At 42.8% G+C, this 22,120-nt stretch overlaps 1 protein-coding gene across 1 annotated transcript in view; it reads right to left on the reverse strand.

The window, feature by feature from the left end:
* Nucleotides 1-1,665: 1,665 nt before the first annotated feature.
* Nucleotides 1,666-22,120, reverse strand: part of STK17A (serine/threonine kinase 17a) — a 37,976-nt gene continuing 17,521 nt past the window's right edge. The window contains exons 3-7 of the mRNA XM_027968745.2: nucleotides 17,030-17,174; nucleotides 7,060-7,186; nucleotides 3,937-3,985; nucleotides 3,675-3,854; nucleotides 1,666-3,222 (exon numbers count right to left, since the gene is read on the reverse strand). Of these exons, the coding sequence (XP_027824546.1) occupies nucleotides 2,898-3,222; nucleotides 3,675-3,854; nucleotides 3,937-3,985; nucleotides 7,060-7,186; nucleotides 17,030-17,174 (826 nt within the window). The 3' untranslated portion in view covers nucleotides 1,666-2,897. The remainder of the gene's footprint in view (nucleotides 3,223-3,674; nucleotides 3,855-3,936; nucleotides 3,986-7,059; nucleotides 7,187-17,029; nucleotides 17,175-22,120) is intronic.

The raw sequence follows: 22,120 nt of genomic DNA on the forward strand, positions 1-22,120 counted from the left end.
CTCCGTGGACAGAGCCACACAGCACCCACCTCTTGTCCAGCTTCTCGTAGTGACCTCTTCTCTTCTATGCTTTCTTCCAAACTGAAGTCCATAGGAAAAGCTTAAGATATACCACAATTAGCATCTGACCTCTCTCTGTAACTACTGGAGAAAGCCATATTCTACTATTCAGGTGAAAACAAAATGGAACATTAGGACACAATTTCCCAATTGACTGAAACCACTTGTACATTTTGCATAATTCATAAGCGACTCATCAAGCTAAAATACGTTGAATTTTACTATAATTAAAACTGGATTTCTAAACTGCATGGATAACTCAATAGTATAGTTTAGTCCTTTGTAAACTAGTGAAAAGAAATAATTAACATGAACAGCTTTAGATAAGTGCAGAGCTATTTGGTAAATAAAGTAATGGAAAGGTTTGGTCCAAAATTGTGAAGACTCTGAATGCTCTACTTATATTACAGAAACCAAAAAGTGTCAATATATCCTTTACCAGTGTGCTTCTAAAGAAGCTGTACAATTTCTCACTTCAAGACAAAAAGCAAATATTTAAGAAAAATATTAGCAAAATGCCCTACGAATTCAAACGGTTGACTTGACACTATTGCTTCCATCACAGGCAGGCGTGATCTAGGCAGCTGGAGGGGGTTAAGGATATTCTTGTTGAACTGAATGAAGCTTGACATACATTCAGAGCCATTCAGGTTTCTGCGACCCAATAAAGTAATTGGTACTGGGCTTTAAAAATAATAAAGCATTGTATAAACCTGACCTTTTAAATGCATCAGACCTATCAGAAAGATCAAAGAAACTTACCCTTACATGCTAAAGTAAAAATATGCAAATTAAAAAAAAAAAGCACAAAAGCAGCTAAGGATAGTAGTGTACTACAAGTGACAAAGTGTCCAGCTAAAAGAAAATACATCTTTTCTCTTTTACAAATTCAGCAACTAAATGTATTCATTATGGATACAATTTTAAAACTGTTTGGAAAAAGTCTATAAACTGTGGTCCACATGATTCTGATTTTAAACCTGAACAAATCCATCAAGTATAAAACCGAATTGTTCAAATACTGGGTATTTTTTTTCTCACCTATTTTTTTCGGAGATATTTATAAAAATTTGACTAAAATTATATTTTACCTCAAGACTTACCTGAGACTTAGCATTGCGGCCGTGTGTTTTCACTAAAAACTGCCACTGCAGCAGAATTTCCTCTTCCTCTTTCTAGAGCTTGTTTAGAAATGCTTGTTTCTAGGAAACTGTACAAATCAATATACCAATTTAGTGAGAAAACAGTGCAACCCAAGGGTGCGAAGTACCTAATCAGTTTCATCAGATGGTACTGGAACAACAGAGGCTGCGATGCTCACATGGCAGGACTGGGAGCCCGCGGGGACCAGGCATGTCCAAGTCCCACCTGGTCCCCTGCACAGACCTAGAACAGATGGCTTGGTGCCCCCTTCTTCCGGATGCTGACAACTGAGCAACCAGGCTGGGAAGAGAGCATTGTATGATTCCCTGGCAGACTGTGAGGGACTGGCCTGAGTAGTTCACAGTACAGAGCACACGTGTACACACGGCATACAGGTCACAGACAGGTTGTATTAATTTGATACTAGGACCTAATACAAGATAAATAAAGACTCTCAGACTGTTCCATGTAAGAAGGATATTTAGTTGCTTTAAGTTATACAGCATCCACTTTTACATTTGCATTTTTTAAGCAATAGGAATTTACTGTTCACTGTGGGGCCCAGATACAATTGAAGTATTCAACCCTAAATAAATGCTACTGAGTATATTCAAAGTCTTTTGGGGACAAGGAAGGGTAGCTCCCTAATGACCAAGTCTCCAAAGTCAAATTGCTTATGAGCAAAGTAAAGGTTTATAAATATTCTGGCTTTTTGTAAGTTTTCCCAATATAGCTTGGGGGCTAATACAACTCAGCAGAAGTAGAGGCTCAATGGTCAGCATGAATATGCTTTGTTATTTCTTCTCCCGACACCTAGGGATTTTATTAACAAAAACAGCATTATACCATCTTCTCACTGACCAAAGCACCATTGTGTTGATCCGATCATGTAAGCGGTGACTCTCCTAAGAGGCCAAAGTGACAGTCCTGTGCAGGGATGCGCCTATGAAGGAAGGCGTGACGAAGGAGACGCAGGCTTGCACTGGTGGAATATGACAGGATGACTTAACCTTGGCCTTGAAAACCAGAACCATTTCAGAGGTGAAAAATCACACCACTCTTACTAGTGATGTTGAAGAAAAACAAATTAGCCAAGGTTTTTCATTGATGGGGTGACAAGCATTAGAGAAAAAAACAGACAACAGAAGCCAAATTAAATCAACATAAAGCAGTAATATATAAATAAGACATTTTTAAACTAGTGGATTTATTCTAGGTCTCAAAAATTTGGAAAATACTTAAAATCTTACTCCCTCTAAAAAAACCCAAAGTGAAAAAGTATCAATTTTAGTAAAGGTATCAACATATATATATGCAGATATACATATGAATAATGCAAAACAGATTTACACAGGTGTTAATTTTGGCACTTTTACTTGGATTTTTACAGAAAGTGAATACAGATGTCTTTGCATATAAATTCTCATTCTGGAGAAGCAGGATGCAGAAATAAAAGGTTCAAACATCTCCCTTCTTAAAAAGAACATTGAAAAAGGTAACTTTACCCATGAAGCCTCCTCGGTCACTTGATAAATCTGGCTTGATTTCTCTCACTCCACAAGTTTGACAAAGTTACTTTAAGTTTCTATCACTGATACCTGGTCATCCATTTTCAGTCCATGTACCATTTGGTCAGAAGTCCATAAATAATGTTTCCAATGTAGAAATGTTAAAGTTCTAAAGGGAAATACTGCTCAGTAGATAAAATCTCCTGGAATGTCTTGTAGCAAAGGTTCCTCAAATTTAAATCGTTTGGAAATGGCCTTCTGCTCCATTTTCTCCTTTTCAGACTGTCTGCACTGTCCTAAAGTATATGAAGTAACTACAATTAGCTCCTCTGTTACGATGGATTCCTCGGTTTCTGGCTTCTGAGTATCTGAATTACTTTCAGACACAGGATCTGCTTCCTGGAGGGCATGTCCTTCTTCTAAGGCCCCTCTGACCTTGAAAGCAGGCTCGTCAACGCCGCTCTGAGTCAGCCATGGGTGTTTCAGACACTCCTCTGCTGTGGCGCGATCTCTGGATAGGGATACACAGTTTACACTTAGGACAAGATGGCTTAAAACTTCAACCATAAGTCAGGCCTAAGGGATTGTATTTGGGGACATACGAAGAGCTGGCAAAAATCTTACTGTAGTTCCTGAATTAAACGAAGTTTTAGCATTTGCTTGCAAAAACCATTCTCCACAATGTTGAAAAATAGTATTTTAAGCAAGTTATCTCTGAAAAGCTCCCTTGAAAGACGAAGAACAGATGGAAAATGTCTGTTACACTGAGGTGCTTTTCACATTTTCTGAAAACATTTTAATTTCTGCCACTTTTCTTTCAACAGACATAAAAAGCCAAAGATTTTAATCTGGGTTTATATCTATGTTTTCATGTCTTCATTTTGGGGTTTCAGTTGTTAATCTGCTTTTGTTCAGAGTAGATGGCTCAAAAATTGATAAAGATCAGTATTGACTAATACTTACTCAGGTTTCTTAACCACAAGTGTCTTGATGAAGTCAACAGCTGACTCAGACACAACATTAAATTCTTCCTCAGAATAACTTAAATTCATCTGTGAGATGTTGAGGAAAGTTTCCTGTTTATCATCGCCCAGGAAAGGCGATATTCCTGTCAGCATGACATATGCTAACACTCCAATGCTCCTAAATCAGAGTGAAGAGGGAAGAAAAATCAGTATCAGATTCATTTCTTAAAACTGATCAATTTTTCATCAATGATTCTTACCACATATCTGTTGCCGTGCTGATAGGATCATAACTGAGAACTTCAGGAGCTAGTAGCAGAAACAAAAGAAAATATTTAGTTTTGTGGAAAAATGTCAAATTTGCTGTTAAGAGATAAAAATTTAAATACTCAAAACTATATGACATTATCAAGGTTTGGGCTGAAATGAAGTAAGTTCACAGTATAAATCAAATTAATATGAATTAGTGTAAAGTCTAACTAGACATTTGTAATTAACTTGCTTAATTCCCTTTTGTACTTCTAACCTCCAATGCTGGATCCTAGCAATTTAAAAAAAAAAACTTGAATACATAAATACGACCATATAAAGTGATAACTTTTACTCCCCCACCCCCTCTGTCTAATCAAGCATCAGCTCTAACAGGTTCCTGCTTTTAAATCTTGCCTTGAGTCTGTAGTACCTCCCCCCAGACCCCTTTTGGACCTGCCTCTGATCTACTCTAAGCCGTGGCTGGAGTGAGCCTTTAAAATGCCCGTAACTCAAAGTTAACAAGGGTAGAAAATACCCTGGGCATCTTCGGATGACATGCATCAGGCACAGAAAACAAGGACAGCTCCGCGGGGTTGAGAAAGCAGTCTGCTTTGCTGCCGTCTAACTAGACCGCTGCCACCCAGACAAGGCAATAGAAGGGCAGCCCCAAGTGTGCGAGGCCACAGGGGAAATTCAGAAAAATCCTCCTTGGAAACTACTCACTGATACATGCCAGTCAACCCAAAGATGATTTCTTTTTCATGAGTATACAGATAGGAAGGCCAGGCTATGCAAAGACGGTTAAGAACTGAATCCATTTCAAAACAGATCAAAGACTTAAAAAACTGTGGTAATTACAATAAGAAAGGGAATGAAATGTTTCAGGGAAAACCAAAACACTCAAAGTCGCACATGCATTAGTAGCTGGGGTCAAACCTGCCCTCGAATACTACAAGGGGAGGAAGTGGGGCAGGGGGAGGATATGAGGGGGAGAAGTGGGGAGGGCTGATTTCCTCAACTCCTATCTGAAGACGCAAAGCTGAGAAACAGATTATGAATATTACTTAAAAGTTTCAAAAGAAACTGCCAGGAAATTTAAAATCAAATGCATAAAATCCCAATTACTGGGAAAAAGTAAAACAACCAAGAGAGCAGCAGATGGTGGGTAGAGGGGGGAGGAGGTAACATCGGTTACTTTTCTGAGTGTTTCTGATGTGCTCAACACTGACAGAAGACCACCACTGGGCAGATCAATGAGGCAGGACTTGCACAGCCTTGTTTCGTGGACAGAGAGGCGTGTGGCACAAAGCGGCTTGGGTACCGAGGTCACATGGCTCACCAGCGTGGAGCAGAGCACACCAGGGCAAAGGTGGCTCCAACTCCCCTTTAAAGGGCAGGCCAGCGGAAGGCAGGCAGGAGAGCCCTCAGGTTTCTCTGTACTATATACTGAATCATTTCAGTTTTTCCCAACTGGGCTCATACTGTTTTTTTATAATAAAGTTTTATTTTTTGGAGGGAAAAAAGCTCTTGATAGAAAATGGAGAATTTACCACAGAGCAGAAAACATTGGAAAACAAGCAAACAAAGCCCAAAACTCAGTGCAGTAATTCCTGCTGGTATCTTAGTCCATAGCCCTTCAGTCTGCAGTCATCTGTGTTTCTTCTGCTTTACAAAGCCACCCACTAATTGCTGGCTAACACATCCGGCTACTTGCCCTGAAGCAGCACATTAAGCCACATTCCTAACCCTTACACTGTGGTCATGAGGCGTTATCAGTCAGCATACAGGAAATTAAGTGTTCTAGTCCACCAAAAAAACCCAAAAAACCAATATTTGAATGGTGTTTTCCTGCCTGTGGTATCTTTTATTACTTAGTAAAGAGTCTGCTGTTTCAAATCGCAGGACTTTAGAAAGCAATTTAAAATTTCAAATTATTTTTTGTGCTATTAAAAAAAAAAAAAAAGCCCTATTAGCTTTGTTTTTCTCAACCCTAACTGTGCCCTGGGGCTTCTGGATGCTCTGGAATCCTTTTTCCCTTTCTACATACCACTCTCTTTTCTCATTCTATTTTTTGCCCAGCCTCCAGGTCTTCTAGGAGGAGACTCCCATCCTCTTCACACCTCTGCCTGCAGGCAAACCTTTCCCCCCAGACAGGGCCACAGTATTCTCTCTCATCTTCAGCTCTCACCCGCGGCCACAAAAGCCATCCTCATCCTCCCAGGGCTGCCGTCATCCCAGGCAGCTTCCACAACGACCTGTGGGACCTGACCCCTGGTATAAAGAAGCTGAACTTCCAGAGCTATATCCAAGGGCTTGTCATCACAAAGAACCGTTTCTACTCAGATTTTAAATACAACTGTAATCCCCAGTCACAACCTTTAAATTATTTCACTGCTTTGCTCTTCTATAGAGATCTCTTTTTTAAACCTCATTCAAACCACTAATCCTTCTGTGCTCCACCTTTCTTCTTGTCTATCAAAAAAGGTCCCAGTTTACTTTATCTACCAACCTAGAAGCCATGGTTCATGACCTGAACGGCTCTCTCCTCTTTCCTTCTGCCAGCAGCTTTCAGCTCTGTATCAACATAGCAGAATACCCGGTATTTCCCACACACGTGCAATCACAGGCCTTGCAATGACTTTCACGATGTTTATTACCAACTTGAAGTTCCTAATAGGTCCTTTACTTGTTCAATATCCTTCCACCCTCAGATAACCTGATATCCTATACTGCTAAGTGAAGTGTAAGTCACTCAGTCGTATCTTTGACCCCAGGGGCTGACTATACATTCCACGGAATTCTCCAGGCCAGAACACTGGAGTGGATTGCTGTTCCCTTCTCCAGGGGATCTTCCCAACCCAGGGACTGAACCCAGGTCTCCTTCATTGCAGGTTGATTCTTTACCAGCTGAGCCACAAGGGAAGCCCACTCCACTTAGAATGAAGCACCAATTTGGTACCTTACTCTTTAAAGTTTTCGGTTTTTTAACTCAAAGGAAGGGCTCTCTGACAGCAGAATTCCAACACAGTGGATGGCTGGCCCCACCACTAATCACACCACACGTGAGCTCCTCAGTGAAGGCGACGCCTGTCCCTAAACAGAAGGCACACCCCGCTCTGACAGATACTCACCCACATACTCAGGGGTGCCCATGATCTCTCGGAGTTCTTCGCTCTTCTTCATTATTCTCGAAAGACCAAAATCCACTATCTTAATGTCACCCAGTGGAGATTCACTTGTCAGCAGAATATTCTGAGGCTAAAAAATGACACCCCCAAATTAATAAATCATGATTGTGTACGAAGAGGAAAAAGAATAGGTAGCCTGTAAAGCATACAGATTTTACCTGTGGAACTGAGAGTGAGAAATTTACCAGTGGACAGTCATTCATTAAACAGCTCTGCTTACAGCACACTTCCTATGTGTAAGGCAGGAGGCTTCGTACTGTCTCTTCTCTGATGCTAGCTTCTCCTCAGTACATAAATATGCATCTATTCCTATCTTAAAAACCAAACCACTTATTAAAAGAAAAAACCCTCCCCTATGACACTGAATCTCTTTCTACCCAATCCACTCCCTCCCTCAAAGCTCGGCTGTTGAAAGCAAGGTCACTTCGACCACTTCTCAACCCAGTTGAATCGGAATTTGCCCCCTCAGCTCAGTCTGGTCTCACTAAGGGCACATTATCTTTAATAGCTGAAGGCCCACTACATCCTGGTGTCCTGCAGGCACTCACCGCTGGACAATCAGAACTTGTGGACATCCCTACAATCCTTCTTGGATATACCCCTCCTTCTATGGATCCCTGTCTATAAATCCTTTTCTTGGGATTTCTTTGTCCTCCTTTTAAGTATTGGTGTTGCTCAAGATCTCTTGCTGACTGACATCCTCCTGACACTCTGCATTCTATTTCTGAGCAATTTTATCTACCAGCGAAACTTCAGTCCTCTCCAGACTCACAGCACCAATTAAAATCAGATCTTTTCAGCTGGCTGAAGTGTGCCACACCTCCGGGTTCTGCCTCGGGGCAAGGCCTTCAATGCAGAAAACACTTCTGGTTACAGATTCCTGTCTCAATGCCCAAGTCAAACAGCGGGAATCATCATAAAATTCTGTCTCCATTTTCTACCACTGTCAGATCGAATGAAGCCACCAGTCACGCTCATTCTAGTTCCTAGACCTCAGCATCTCCTCCGCTTAAAGTCTGGGATTTCATTATTTCCTACTTGGACAGAACCCTGCATCTCTAGTTTTCCCTACCTTCAGCCCATCCTTTTCATACAATAATCTTCCTATAGTGCAAGTCTGATCACGATATTCTCCCTGTTGTCCAGCTGCTGTTCTTCAGCAACATACAAATCTCCAAAGGAGTGGGGGCAGGGGGTGGAGGCACATGGTGATGGTGAGCACTACCCAAATCCACAGGATCAATAAGCTTCATATTCCTGGAGCCATTTTCACTCATTTGAAGACGACACTTCGGTGTGAAAAGTGAAGCAGATGTATTATGGACCAGAATGTAAGATTCATCAGAATTTTTTTAAATAAAGCATGAGATGTGAAAGAGTTTATATTTGCTTCATAAAGGGTCTGCATTTACTGTCTTTCATTACTAAGAATATTTCCAAAGATAAATTGAGAAGCATGCATACCTAGTCATGTCTGACTCTTGGCGACCCCATGGACTGTACCTGCCAGGCTCCTCTGTCCACGGGATTCTCCAGGCAAGAATAATGGAGTGAGTTGCCCCCCACCTTCCAGGGGCTTCTGTGGGGAATCTGTTCCCAAAAGATTGGGCTGTAGTCCCCTAAACAACACACATGGTACACACCTCTGGCCTCACCTCTGCTTGGAAGCCCCTTTCTGCACTGCCTGACAAATTTATCCTCGCCTCTCACTCCAGGCACAGTGCGTGGGTCTCCTCTGCAAAGGCTTATACAAGACAAACTGCTCTACAGTAATTTCCTATTTCCCCCGTCACACATGTGCTCTCGAGGGCGGTACTGATGGTCGTCCGCCTTCCCTTCCACTCACACCTGGCTGCTCCATCCGACTGCCATCTTCTCGTCTGCGGCCCGGCTCACTAGAGGGCTGGGGCGCTCTTCTGCGTACCGTCTCAGTGGCACCCGACACTACTGCTCCTTCCCTGTTTGTGAACTCCTTTTCTCCTGGCTCTCCTCCCAACTCTTGGCTGCTGCCATCTCCTCTGTCGTTGGTCTCCCGTTAGCCGCCTGCTAATCGCCGGGTCCCCAGATCCTGACCTGGCGGCGCCTTCGTCTCGTCACCCCACTCCCGCCACACAGCGCCCACCCACATCACAGGCAGAACTGTCACCGGCAGCTCAGGAGTTACCATCCTCATCTCTGGCTCAGATCTCTTCACCCAACTCCTACCTAACCTCTCCCCTCTGATGTCTCAGGGGCACCTCAAATTCTGCAAGCTCCAATCAGACCCACCCCTATTTTCCTCCCAAGTCAGACTCTCCTACCCCTCTGTGGGCATCTCAGTTGATGCTCTTCGCAGCCGCCAGGACACAACACTGAGAAGCATCTCCGTCTTTCCTCCCTCCCCCTGCTCTGCCTTCTAGCTATTCTGTCACCATATTCTACTGACTTTAAATCCTAGATGCAGGCATGTCCAGACTTTGTCTTCTCTCCCACCACAGGTTGTTAACTCCAGCTACCATCACTGTTTGCTTAGTTGCAACAGAAAACTGCCCGGACTGCAGCCAGCAGGGTCCTTGTCCTCTGTGCCATGCCTACACCCTTTCAGCAGCTATCCCCAGCTCCTACAATAACCTCCCCACTACTCACTGGGGTCCAGAAGCCCCTGGCACGGCGAGCTTCGACCCGGCTCCCCAGACTCCTCACGCATCTGCTTCCCGTGATCAGGCAAAGTCAGGCTCTGGGACGCTGCCAGCCCCTCACACCTGCGCCTGCTCTCTCTCACAACAGCATCTCTGCACACCGCCCGTCCTCCACCTAGAGCACTCATCTTGTTCTGCTTTGCCTCCTGTCAACTTGGTGAGAGGACCTAGCGCGGGAGGGAAGCAGCGTCGTGAAGGGCTGTGCTGTGACACAGGAAGCTGAGGTCAGATGGGTCCTCTCTTTAAAAGGGGTCGTAGGGCTTCTCTGGCGGGCCAGTGGTTAAGACTCCGTGTTTCCAATGCAAGCGGTGCAGGTTTGAGCCCTGGTCAGGGAACTAAGATCCCATGGCCAAAAAAAAAAACCTCTTAAAAGGCATTTAAAAACAAACAACAACAACAATTTAAGGAAAAGGTATCTTACTGTTGACTCAACCATCCTGCCTACCCTTCTCTACTATGAAAGTGCTTTAGGTCTATCACAGTTTGGATTCAGAAGTGGTGAGTGGGAAGAGTCTACAGCTTGGTGGCATCTGTAGACTACAGCTTGGTAGTCTACAGCTTGGTGGCATCACCAGGCTCAGGGCCCCACCCTCAGGGCAGACAGGCACTGGTACTGACTGAGTAAATGAAAAGAACAAAGGGAACTCTACAAAAAAGCCCTGAGAGGGTCTCTACTTTGTGTCACGACAGGTGATAACATGACTATGAGCAATAAGCCCTTACTGTCCTGAGTTCATAATCAGAAGAGAAACAGATGGGCCTGTCAGGCTCAACTGACTCTGCTGTGCTTCATTAAGTACTGCAGTCCGCAAAGCGTATGGGCACTAAACGAGCAAGAGGAAGGGACTCTACCTTGGAGAGTTCCAGAGGAGGCCAGGGAGCAGACCCTGAAGGGGAAAAAGGACTTCACCATTGACTCAGCCAAGTTTCATGGACTGCCTAGTGAGCTGTGACCAGGGGAAATGGAAGAAAACAAGATGTGTTCCCCGTTCCAACAGGGTCAAATAAGTACCAACAGACAGTACGACTCCAGGTAATTTTTAGCTCTACAGAGAACCCAGAATGGGTAAAGGGTGACAGCATGCCTCGCAAGTATGTTTGAGTATGGATGCTATTTCTAGGACAGTCAGGGAAGGCTTCCTGGAGGAAGCAGTATTTGAAGGGACACAAATGTTAAGGAGGAGCCAGTCATGGTGGAGCATCTCGGGGTTGGGGGAGGCAAAAGGAAGAACTGCAAGCTGCAGACAAACACAGAGGTGACAGGCAAGTATGAGGCTGGCAGGAAATGGGGTCGGGGGGAGGACCTGCAGGGCTCTGCGGGCCATTCGGAAGCACCTGGCAGGAGGCAGAGGGAGGGGAGGGACAAGAGGGCATCCAGGGAAGACAGACCACAGGCCCAAGGGCAACAGGGAGCCATCCCACAGCACGGTGCATGCAGCAGCTGCCAGATGCACGCCTGCGGCTGGGAACAGCCTTCTAAAACATGTGCCTTTGGCCTGTTTTTAAAGGCCCCCAGAGGGAGAGATGGGGAAGGCAATGGCACCCCACTCCAGTACTCTTGCCTGGAAAATCCCACGGACGGAGGAGCCTGCTAGGCTGCAGTCCATGGGGTCGCGAAGAGTCGGACACGACTTAGCGACTTCCCTTTCACTTTTCACTTTCATGCATTGGAGAAGGAAATGGCAACCCACTCCAGTGTTCTTGCCTGGAGAATCCCAGGGACGGGGGAGCCTGGTGGGCTGCCATCTATGCGGTCACACAGAGTCGGACACGACTGAAGCGACTTAGCAGCAGCAGCAGCAGAGGGAGAGAGACTGAGGCAGTGTGATGGAACAAGGAATGAAAGAAAAGAGAAGACATCTCACACGTTAGAGGCAAAATGCACAGGCCACTGGAGTGATGACAGGCAGGAACATGAAGAGGGAGCTCCTGTCATTCGCGGACTGATCCGCCAGGTCCACAGACAGGACCGTCTCTTCAGTTTTCTCAGGACCACCCAGGACAGCTGGAAAGCCAATTTGGAGAGAGAGCAAGGCTGAGGACAGGGCTTTGGGGCCAAGAGCACACGGGAAAGATTAGTGAAGTCGCTCAGTCGTGTCCGACTCTTTGCGACCCCATGGACTGTAGCCTATCAGGCTTCTCCGTCCATGGGATTTTCCAGGCAAGAGTGCTGGAGTGGACTGCCATTTCCTTCTCCAGGGGATCTTCCCGACCCAGGAATCAAACCCGCGTCTCCCGCATTGCAGGCAGACGCTTTACCGTCTGAACCAGCAGGGAAAGATTAAGCATGACACAAACAAGAGGAAGTGTGTATGTGGCCTGGATGAAGGCTTGCTGATAACTACGTTTAGGGGACACAACGAGAATCAAGGAGGAGGAGAAGCTGGTCAGAGTGAGAATCCAGGTGTAACATCAGAGGAGGGGAGCCATGAAGAATCGCTCCATCAAACAGGACAAAGGGAAGAACGAGGACCATGAAGGAACTCGGAGAAGGTAACTTTCAGTAAAGTTGTGGAAGAAAAAACTAGCTTACAGTAGGCGGAAAAATGAATGGAGAGGCTAAGAGATACAGGACCGGTTGTTTTGGCTTAAACATCTCCTGATCCCCTTGAAACCAGAGCTGTCCTGTTACAGAAAGGTCATATGAATCCCAGAACACAGCTTAAGATTACCTAGCACCCATATTACAAAAAGTAAAATGAAACAGGTGAAATTAAATATATTCATTTAACTCAATTTATCTAAAAGTTCATACCTTCAACAGGTAACTAATATGCAAAATTACTGAAATATTTTACTTTTTTTCACACCAAGTCTCAGAGCTCTGGTATGGACTTCACACTTGGAGCCCATTTCAGCTCTGCACCACGCAGCTAGTGGCACTGGATTGATGGTGCAGCCATAAACTCCTTAAGAGGGGGAAAAAGATTCAAATGACACCCCAAGAAATGTAAGAGAATTCTGAGTGTCTCTTACTCAATGTGCTAATTATTACCACTATGCAATAGAAGAACTAAGGCTTTTCTGCCTATAGTGAAAAAATCGTACCGTGGCCAGTATTATCTCTAATTTTGTATAAAAACCTGTTTTGTTTTTTAAATTACAAAAAGTTTGGCTACAGTAAACACCTGAAACTGAATAAAATACTAAAATAACAAATTGCTGTCACTACAGAAGTCTCCATTGCAGAGGCATGCTCGACTGTTATAAATACCCAAACCCGGTAAAGCACTCTCCTGCCCCCAAAGATTGAGAAGCTTAACTGACCAGTGTTAGAATCAATTTCTCTTTTCAGTGAGGTTTTGGTAACATGAACCTCCTTATAAAGCCACGTGCTCTTTGTTACTTAGCTTCTAGCTAATTTTTCAGGGAAAAAAGTCCTATTCAGCACTGTGATTGTAAGTCCCCAACTTCTCAAAGCAACTGTAATTTTATTACAATAAAGAAATACTAGTTACAATCAAATGTCATTTTTCAGGCAAATTAGATGAGAGGCATTTGGCTCTGAATATACGTTCATCACTGCGCATGCTTCACCCTTCCCAGTACACCAAAAACGCCGAGAGAAGTACTGCTAATCACTGGATCTGAAGGGTCACTTGTGATTAATAAGACATGCTCATTCTGGGGATGTCTGTAAATGCCATTTATTCCCTTAAATGTTTTTCCCTTACATTTGGTTTACCCTTTATATTCCCTGGGAAATGCTTTCTTTAGTTGTTATTCAAAAGCTTGCTGGTCGAGTGGTAATGCAGTAAATTCTGTGTTTGTGTGACCAAGTTATTAGAATGTAACTGTAGTAGTTGAAATCCAGGCTTAGTCACAAGTGTCCATGATCTGCCACAGTCAGAGACCTTAAACCCTTGAAAGAGATTTCTAGAGAAAACACACATCTCATAATAAAATCACAGCCATTTCATGGAATTTCAGAGTTATGTTTTTTTGTGTCCTCTCGACCAACTGTGCCCGGGTTTGACCACCAGTACATTTTTAAAGTAGAACTTACTCCTCTAAATAAAAGACTATAGTCTCCATCAGTCTCTGATGGAGAAATAAATCCACTTCCATAAGTGAAAATAAGTGCTAAAAACAAAGATAAGAAACTTAAAATTCACAGCTCAGGCAGTCCTCCTTTTTGTAGAATCCAGTTCACCATCAAGGCTGTGGCTCACAACACTTAATTCTAATTTAAGATGCATGCATCCCAAGTAGAAAGAAAGAAGGTCCACTGAGGGGTAATGGGGGTGGAATACACAGGAAACACACACACCATCCTCAGACAACGGGAATAGAGACATCTTCCCAAAATCTTATTTCTCAGCTTCAAGGAGGAATCCTTTTCTTTACCTGGGTATATTCACCTCTGCACATCGTCTATTTATCATTTACTGAGAGTCACCACTGGATAAGACCATTGTAAAGTTGAGGCTAATCTGCTCAATAAAGTTTAAGGTACCATGGACAAAATTTTGAGCAACATTTTATCAGGCAATGAAAGTCTAAGTTAAATTGACTTTCTATGCACTAAAACCCAGGTCAAATACAGAAACACGTTAATAATCCTGACCAAATAAATTGGAGGAACTGTTTATTTAAATCTCGACTGGAAAAGTTCCAGCTTCCAATGCCGAGGCTGCTCCTCTCCTTCCCATCATACACGTGGCAGTGGGGGAAGGTTTAATGACTGAACGCCTAGTACAGAATGGTGAAAGGTCTGACCAGTATAAGACCACTGGAACACAAACAGCCTTGGTTATCTTTTGACTTTTGTTTTTTGGAAATATGTGGGATCTCAGTGCCCCGACCAAGGATCGAGCCTCGAGCCTGCGTCCCCTGTATTGGACCACCAGGGAAGCCCCAACCTTGGGTTTTAAGACTGATATTTGTGCACCTTTTGGTCAGTCCTCCTCCTGGCTGATGTAAAAGCAGGCCACTATGCCCAGGACCAGCTCACATTACTGAGATGATTTTGAGACTTGAGCTTTGTCCTGACTCTGAACATTTTCGTAATCCTTGAAATATCTCAAACATTTTCATTATATTAGTCGTGCTGATCTGTGATCAATAACCTTGGCACTGGGAAAGACAGTGAAACTTTCTTTATTGAGATATTCACTTTACTGTGGTGTCTGGAAGCAAACCTGCGACTTCTCCGAGGCCTGCCTGCATCTGGCTGAGGGTCTTCAGTGAATCAGTCAGTCTTTGCACAAACTGACTGCCCGGGTTCTTACTTACTGAAGAGTGTATTTCCCATTCTTGCAATTGTCTTTTCACAGGGGCAACTCTAATAGCTGCCTAACTAACTTCTGCCTCTGGGACAAGAATTGCCCATTTTCATCATCACAGGGAATATAAAAATGGTCTAATGACTCAAAGTTACCATATATATTGGGGTTATCGTTTTTAACAGAGCTTCCCAGGTGGCACAAGTGGTAAAGCACCCGCCTGCCAATGCAGGAGACGTAAGAGATGAGGGTTTGATCCCTGTGTCAGGAAGAAGGGGATGGCAACCCACTCCAGTATTCTTGCCTGGAGAATCCCATGGACAGAGGAGCCTGGCGGGCTACAGTCGTGGGGTTACAAAGAGTCCAATGTGACTGAAGTAACTTAGCACACACCTAATATACATTTAGCTCTGTAGCTTAGTCTTTCAAGCTCTTAGCAATTAACTGAGAGTCAACATTATAAACACACTGTCACTGGTCAGATGGCTGTTAAAAGGACAGTAGACACTCTTTGTCCAAACTCAAAAGGGTCATGCAAGCCAACTTGGGAATGACCTTTTGGTAGAAATCATTTCCGTCTGCATGGCTGCCTTTCCAACCCCACCTCTGACCTTTCCCTCCACAGTTCACTAACAGCTGAGCTAGACTACGTGTGTGAGGAGCAAGAGGGCAGGGGAGAGGCTGAGAACCCTCCGGGCCACCTTGTCTTCAAGCTCCTCTGGGTCTGGGAAACATGGAAGAGTCCTGTTTCCAACATCAAAGGCCCATCATCAAAGCCTCTATTAAATCTGGGAAGTACTTTACACCGAGTATACTGGGGAGAAAGGAACACAATTTATACTGAGTGTATTGGGGAGAAAGGGATGTAATTTCCTTGTGTAAATACACAGTCAAACCTGGTAGTCAAGAACTTAATATTCACCCTTGACTGCTTTCAAGTAACATCAAAGATGCATGACACACAGTGTCGGCAACCTGTCTGACTCGCTACTTAATTAGTTTCTAGTCTGGATAATGTCACAGGTGGAGCTGTCATAAATTGAGAGCTCATTTCCTAAAGGTGTGATATTATTTAAATTGGGGTTCTGTTCGTGGAGGTCCTTTCTACATCATAAAACTAGCAAAATGTCATAAAATTAAATGTATGCTTTTACAAAGTTGAGTGTGTAAAACCAAACATGAGAGAAGGCTCAGCACAAACACGACTTTGGGGAATTTTTTTTGCAGGTCTGATACTGAGGCTTCTTAAAAGTCTGAGTTCACTGAAGGCGGGACTGCAAAGACCATCCCTTCCTGGCAAGTGTTCCCTCGGGAAGCACGGGTGGCTATGTCTTGCAGCAAGGATTTTTGAATTTCTAATGCATATGATACATTCAGGGGGAAAAACAAGAGCTCCAGCTGCCTGATGCATGCTCTCAGGGTTTCACCAGGTGATCTCTAAGGCCACTGCAGCATCAGCCTCCTGGGACTACACGTGAGCGCACACGTGTCCACAACTGCCTTCAAAAACTGTCCCCCAAGCGCTCCCACGGTCTCCTGCGGTGTGACCGCCCACTTTCGACACTCCCGCAGTACGGCGCGTGTACAGCATCGTGTGTGTAAGGCGTCAGGGCGTGCAATCCAGCAGCAATTGTGGGTGGCGCCTGGATCCCCAGGATTGGCATGACCAGGAAGTCCACAAAGAGTCAGACATGACTGAGCAACTACACCACCACCACCAGCATTTCAAGCCCTGTCTCCACCAGGAAGCCTGCACCCACCCAGAAATATTGCTGAAGCTCCATTTCTAGGGCAACATGTCACTATTTATCTTCCCAGGAACACACGTGTGCATTCTCTCCCTGAAAAACTGGCTAGAGGATAAGAATAAAGATTCAACTCTTACTTCCTTGTAACCCAATGACACACACAGACCTGACAAATGTTTGAATAAATCACTGCGAAACATTTCACATCTGGGGTGTGATTCTCCAGCAACCTTAAAACAGGAAAGTGATTCAGTTTCTTTACCTTCAAGTCAAGATGAACGACATCATGAGCGTGTAAGAAGCAAACACCTTCTAAAATCTGCCTCATGAGTCTCTGAACATCTTTTTCCGTGAAGGCTTCATCTCTGTCTGCAACACATTGGTCAAAGATTTCACCTCCAGCCGCACTAGGAAAGAGAAGAAGCACAATTTAAGTAAAGAGGAAAAGGACTCATTGAAAATAGTTAAGTCGTTTTGTTTCTAATGTTTATACACATTAGGAATTCTTATTTAGATAGACTATTAATTTGAATGTGTGTACACTTTTGTCTATTTACATGCTGAAATCCACTTTTTAAAATAAAAAGTAAAATCTTTAATACGAGCTCATTTAGCATTTCCAAAGCTAAATAAGAACAGCTAATTAAGAACTTTAAGAACTAAACCTAAGTGGTAAAATATATTAACAAAGTTTCAAGTAAAAAATATTTCAAGAATTTTTGGTTACAGAATACATAAAAACATTATTTTTGCAAAAAATGCAAATAATGAAAATAAGGCAAATAACCTCCATGACAACCCATTCCCCAATCCAAGAGCCACACTTAGAGGTAAGCTCTTAGCACTTGGGCATGCTCCATCCTTCCAGTTTTGTTTTTAAAAACCACACTTAAAATGCATACAAGAATATTAGTTTCGTGGATTTTTAAAGAACACATAAGTGTTAACATAGGACATTCTACTGATTCTGTACTACTACTTTTTTAAAATTAAACATGGCTTATGTGTTTTTTCCATGATGGTTTTTTTATCTATCTACCTCATGATTTTTCATTCCTGCAACCTTGTGAATAGATAAACCATAGTTTATATATGAAACATCCCAAAAAGCAAATTTATAGAGAAAGAGAGCACAGTAAGTAGCTGCTTGGGCAGGGGGTGTAATGTGCATAAGGATGTTACTGAAAGCATACAAATGTTTCAAAACGGGTTTATTGTGATGGTTGTACAACTTGGTAAACTTACTAAAACCCACTGAATTACACACTTGAAACCTGTGAATTATATACTATGTAAAGTACGCCTCAATAAAATAATTTTTAAAACCTCATAATTTACTTAGCTATTGCCCTTTGAAGGACATGGGTTTTAGGGTTTTTTTTTTTTTTGGTCTAATTATTCATGATTACAGACAACGTCATGATGAGAAGGTGCATGAATGTTCTGGTCTGCTCCTGTGCCTGCAGTCTTCACCTTAGGTACTGGGAGGAAAGTGCTGGAGTGAAGGGACTGTGCTTCTGAAACTTCGGTAGCTATGCCTTAGGCTCACAAAAGAGCAGAAGGGACTTCTAGTTTCTTCCACCCTCTGGCCAAAGCAACTCACTTTCTGTTTTTTCCCTCTGAATAATTTTGCTAATAAAAAAAATCATTTATAATTTTTCCCTTCCTTTCAGCAGAAGTTCCACATTTAAACAATTTTTCCTTACCATAAATGACAACTCATGTCATACTTCAAATTTTCCTGTGTTAAAAAAAAAAAAAAAAAGACTGGGTTGCTTCCATGAAGTTGCTATAGAACTAATGTGAAATATATAACACCAGGCAGCCATGCTTCTGTCAAACAAAAGCTGCTCATTCATTTCCTTTTCATAAGGTAACTTAGTTTTTTTCTTTCTTTTTTGTTAGGGCAACCTATTCTCCAAATTGTGTCTAGATAAGGAAACAAAAAATTCCAACAAAAATCATATAAGAACCTACTTAAGTTTAGTTAAAGAACTGCAGGTGATAAGAGTGAAAGAAAATAATTCACTGACTGGTTTAGGTTTTCATTTTGGTTAAACCTATACAACTGACTCTTTTGTTAGATTTTAATTACAGTATGAGAAAACCATACGTGAAAGCATCAAAACAATTTTTATGTAATTAACTGTAAAATGGCCATGACATATTCAGGCAAAGTTAAAAGTACTATTTAATTTGAAAGAAAGGAAATAGTGAGCATTTACAGCCAAAAAAAAAAAAGTAACTTCATGACAGCCTGACAGTGCTGTCTGCTGTGAACAGGGAGATAAGATGAGCTGAGCCCACTCAGTCCCCAGCAGCTACAGATGCACCAGGGCGCGATGTGCAGTCAGGGCACAGACTCTCTGCACATACAGGCTACAATCTGCAGAGTACACTCAGGATGGCCTATGCTTCTCAGCGGAGACAGAGAACTGTCTTTTGGTTGCTAGAAAGTTTTTCAACCTCAATTTTCTGTCCTCTGGGCCCCTCAGCTCAACTCTACCAGCCACAATAAAACTGAACAGAGCTTGATTTACATAAATTCAAGGATCTCTTTACCTAAGATTAAGAACAATTTATTGTTAGTCTTCTCCACTAGCTATTCACTCATCCTTGCTTTAACAAAAGGGTTTCTTCTGTTTTCCCAAACACAAGATATGAAGGGCAAAATTAGTTTTCTAAAAATTCTGAAGGCTATATTGGGTTGGCCGGTGGGTTTTGCCACAAGATCTTATGGGGAAAAAGGGAAAACAAAAACAACAACAACAAAAAAGACTTGAAAGAACTTTTTGGCCAATCCAACACTTCAAACAGAGACTACTGTAAAGAAGCTATATAAGCCAGCCTTCAGTGATCAGTATGGCTTACGTACCCCTCTAGGTACAATGTACAATCACTGAGTCATTTTACCCTGTTTATATTTAAGCCTGACCCATTAACCAACTGTCATTTTAACTAATGGAACCAAGTGAAGTTTTACTATGGAACAACCTGAGATGGTGAAAGCATCTGTCGAGTGTGGCAACAGAAAATACAAAAATAGGAACAACTGCTTTGCACAAAGCACCTTCATTCACACAGAAGCTGGAACAGCAGGAAGAATTTTGCTGGGCCCACCTTTCACTACAGCAAAATTTTCAGTTTTATTGAAGTACTCTGCTCTTGCCTGGAAAATCCCATGGAGGGAGGAGTCTGGCAGGCTGCAGTCCATGGGGTCTCGAAGAGTCAGACACGACTGAGCGACTTCCCTTTCACTTTTCACTTGCATGCATCGGAGAAGGAAATGGCAACCCACTCCAGTGTTCTTGCCTGGAGAATCCCAGGGACGGGAGAGCCTGGTGGGCTGCCGTCTATGGGGTCGCACAGAGTCGGACACGACTGAAGTGACTTAGCTTAGCTTAGCAGTGCTTATTTTCCATGACTTTAAATTATTCAGAAACTAAGTTTAATTCATATAACTTTTTATCCAAATATTTTTCACAGAATGATTAACAAGCAGTTTTCAAAAAATTTTACTAAAACTTTTTATAGAAAACATTAAGAACTATGAGTTTCAACTTTCTAGTGGTTCTCAGAAAATTATAAGTATCTCTTTGTTTACATTATTCAGAGTCATATAAATGATGTTTAGAAGGTAAGAGTAACCCAGTTCCCCTGGCGGCCTACACCTTAGTGAGCTCATAGCTCCCAACCTCACAGCAAACACTCCTTTTTCTATCTAAACTAGCATTTCCATTTCTATCCTGCTTAGAGGCCCAGTATGCATCTTTACTCCCTCACTATTCAAATTTAACAAATGTCATTCAAATATATTAGAGGCCCTGTGCTATGTGCTAGGGATAAAGACATAAATTATGAAAAAGCATGTATGAGATTTCTTGTACTAGTGGGGAAGAAAAAAAAGAAAGATATTTTTAAGAATATGGAAGATCCCCTGGAGGAAAAAATGACAACCTACTCCAGTATTCTTGCCTGGGAAGTCCCATGAACAGAGCAGCCTGGGGGGCTACAGTCCATGGGGTTACAAAGAGTTGGATACAACTTATAGACTAAAACAACAAATGCATAAATATATATAGGTATGAAATCACACATCAAGTTATTGATAATTTAGCAAGTGAGAAATTAATTGGAAGGAAAAAAATATTAGAAAGATGATACTTATCCTGAGTCTTTAGGAATGAACAGGAATCTACTAGATGAAATGGCCAAGAGTGAGGGGACTTCCCTGGTGATCCAGTGGTTGAGACCTCCCTTTCCAATGCAGGGGATGTGGGTTGGATCCCTGGTTGGGGAGCCAACATCCCATATGTCTCAACGCCAAAAACCCAAAACTTAAAACAGAAGCAATACTGCAACAACTCAATAAAGACTCAAAACAAACAAACAAACAAACAAACCAAACCCCAAAGAGTCCATACTAGGAAGCGTGGACACGTATAAGGGTGGTGCGAAAATACAGGATCTACTCCAGAAGGATAAGTAGCTACTTCCCCTTGCAGCCAAATGCTATGGAACTTGCCCTCTAGCCATAAACAATGAGCCAAGTATATGAATCAACTATTTTCAGACATAAGAACAACAGGCAGTTAAGTCCATTATCCCTGAGGTGGGGGCACAAACAAGCTGAGCTCTATGCTAAGTTTACAGCTCAGTTGGTAGAGAATCCGCCTGCAATGTGGGAGACCTGGATTGGGAAGATCCCCTGGAGAAGGGATAGGCTACCCACTCTAGTATTCTGGCCTAGAGAATTCTATGGACTGTATAGTCCATGGGGTCACAAAGAGTTGGACACGACTGAGCTACTTTCATTTCACTTCCTACTTGGAGGTAATCTATGGAATGTGGTACAGGGAAAGGGAGGAACTCAAGCAGAATATGGCAGGCAGCCTTGCTAAACTGAGAAGGTAGGGAGTTGGGCAAGGCTAAGGCAGCTGGATCTCATAAGCAGAGCACCAGGGAGGAGGGTTCTACACAGAGAGAGATCTGTAGACATCTATTCAGTCATATCCCAGAGTCTTAGATAAGATACTTATATGCACATTCACTGGGTAAAACTGTGAGGTCAGGCAAAAAACTGCCAGGAAATCATAAGCTGAACAATTCTTAGCATTCACACAGGATATTTGAATGTTGCCCATTTTGAGTAGAAAAACCATGCCAAGCACCTGGGCATTCAGCAGACCCCCCAGGATGCCATATTATAGTCTTCTTAAAGGCTAAAGTACTCCTAGACCTGCACTAATAAGGCTGATCCACAAGTAATTTAACTGCCTGCCAAAATAAACACCACCATTCTTTTAGTGGAAGATCATAAAATCCACCCAAGCACTATGCCATTCTAAACGTT

Source organism: Ovis aries, chromosome 4, assembly GCF_016772045.2.
Source record: "Ovis aries strain OAR_USU_Benz2616 breed Rambouillet chromosome 4, ARS-UI_Ramb_v3.0, whole genome shotgun sequence".
Lineage (NCBI taxonomy): Eukaryota > Metazoa > Chordata > Mammalia > Artiodactyla > Bovidae > Ovis > Ovis aries.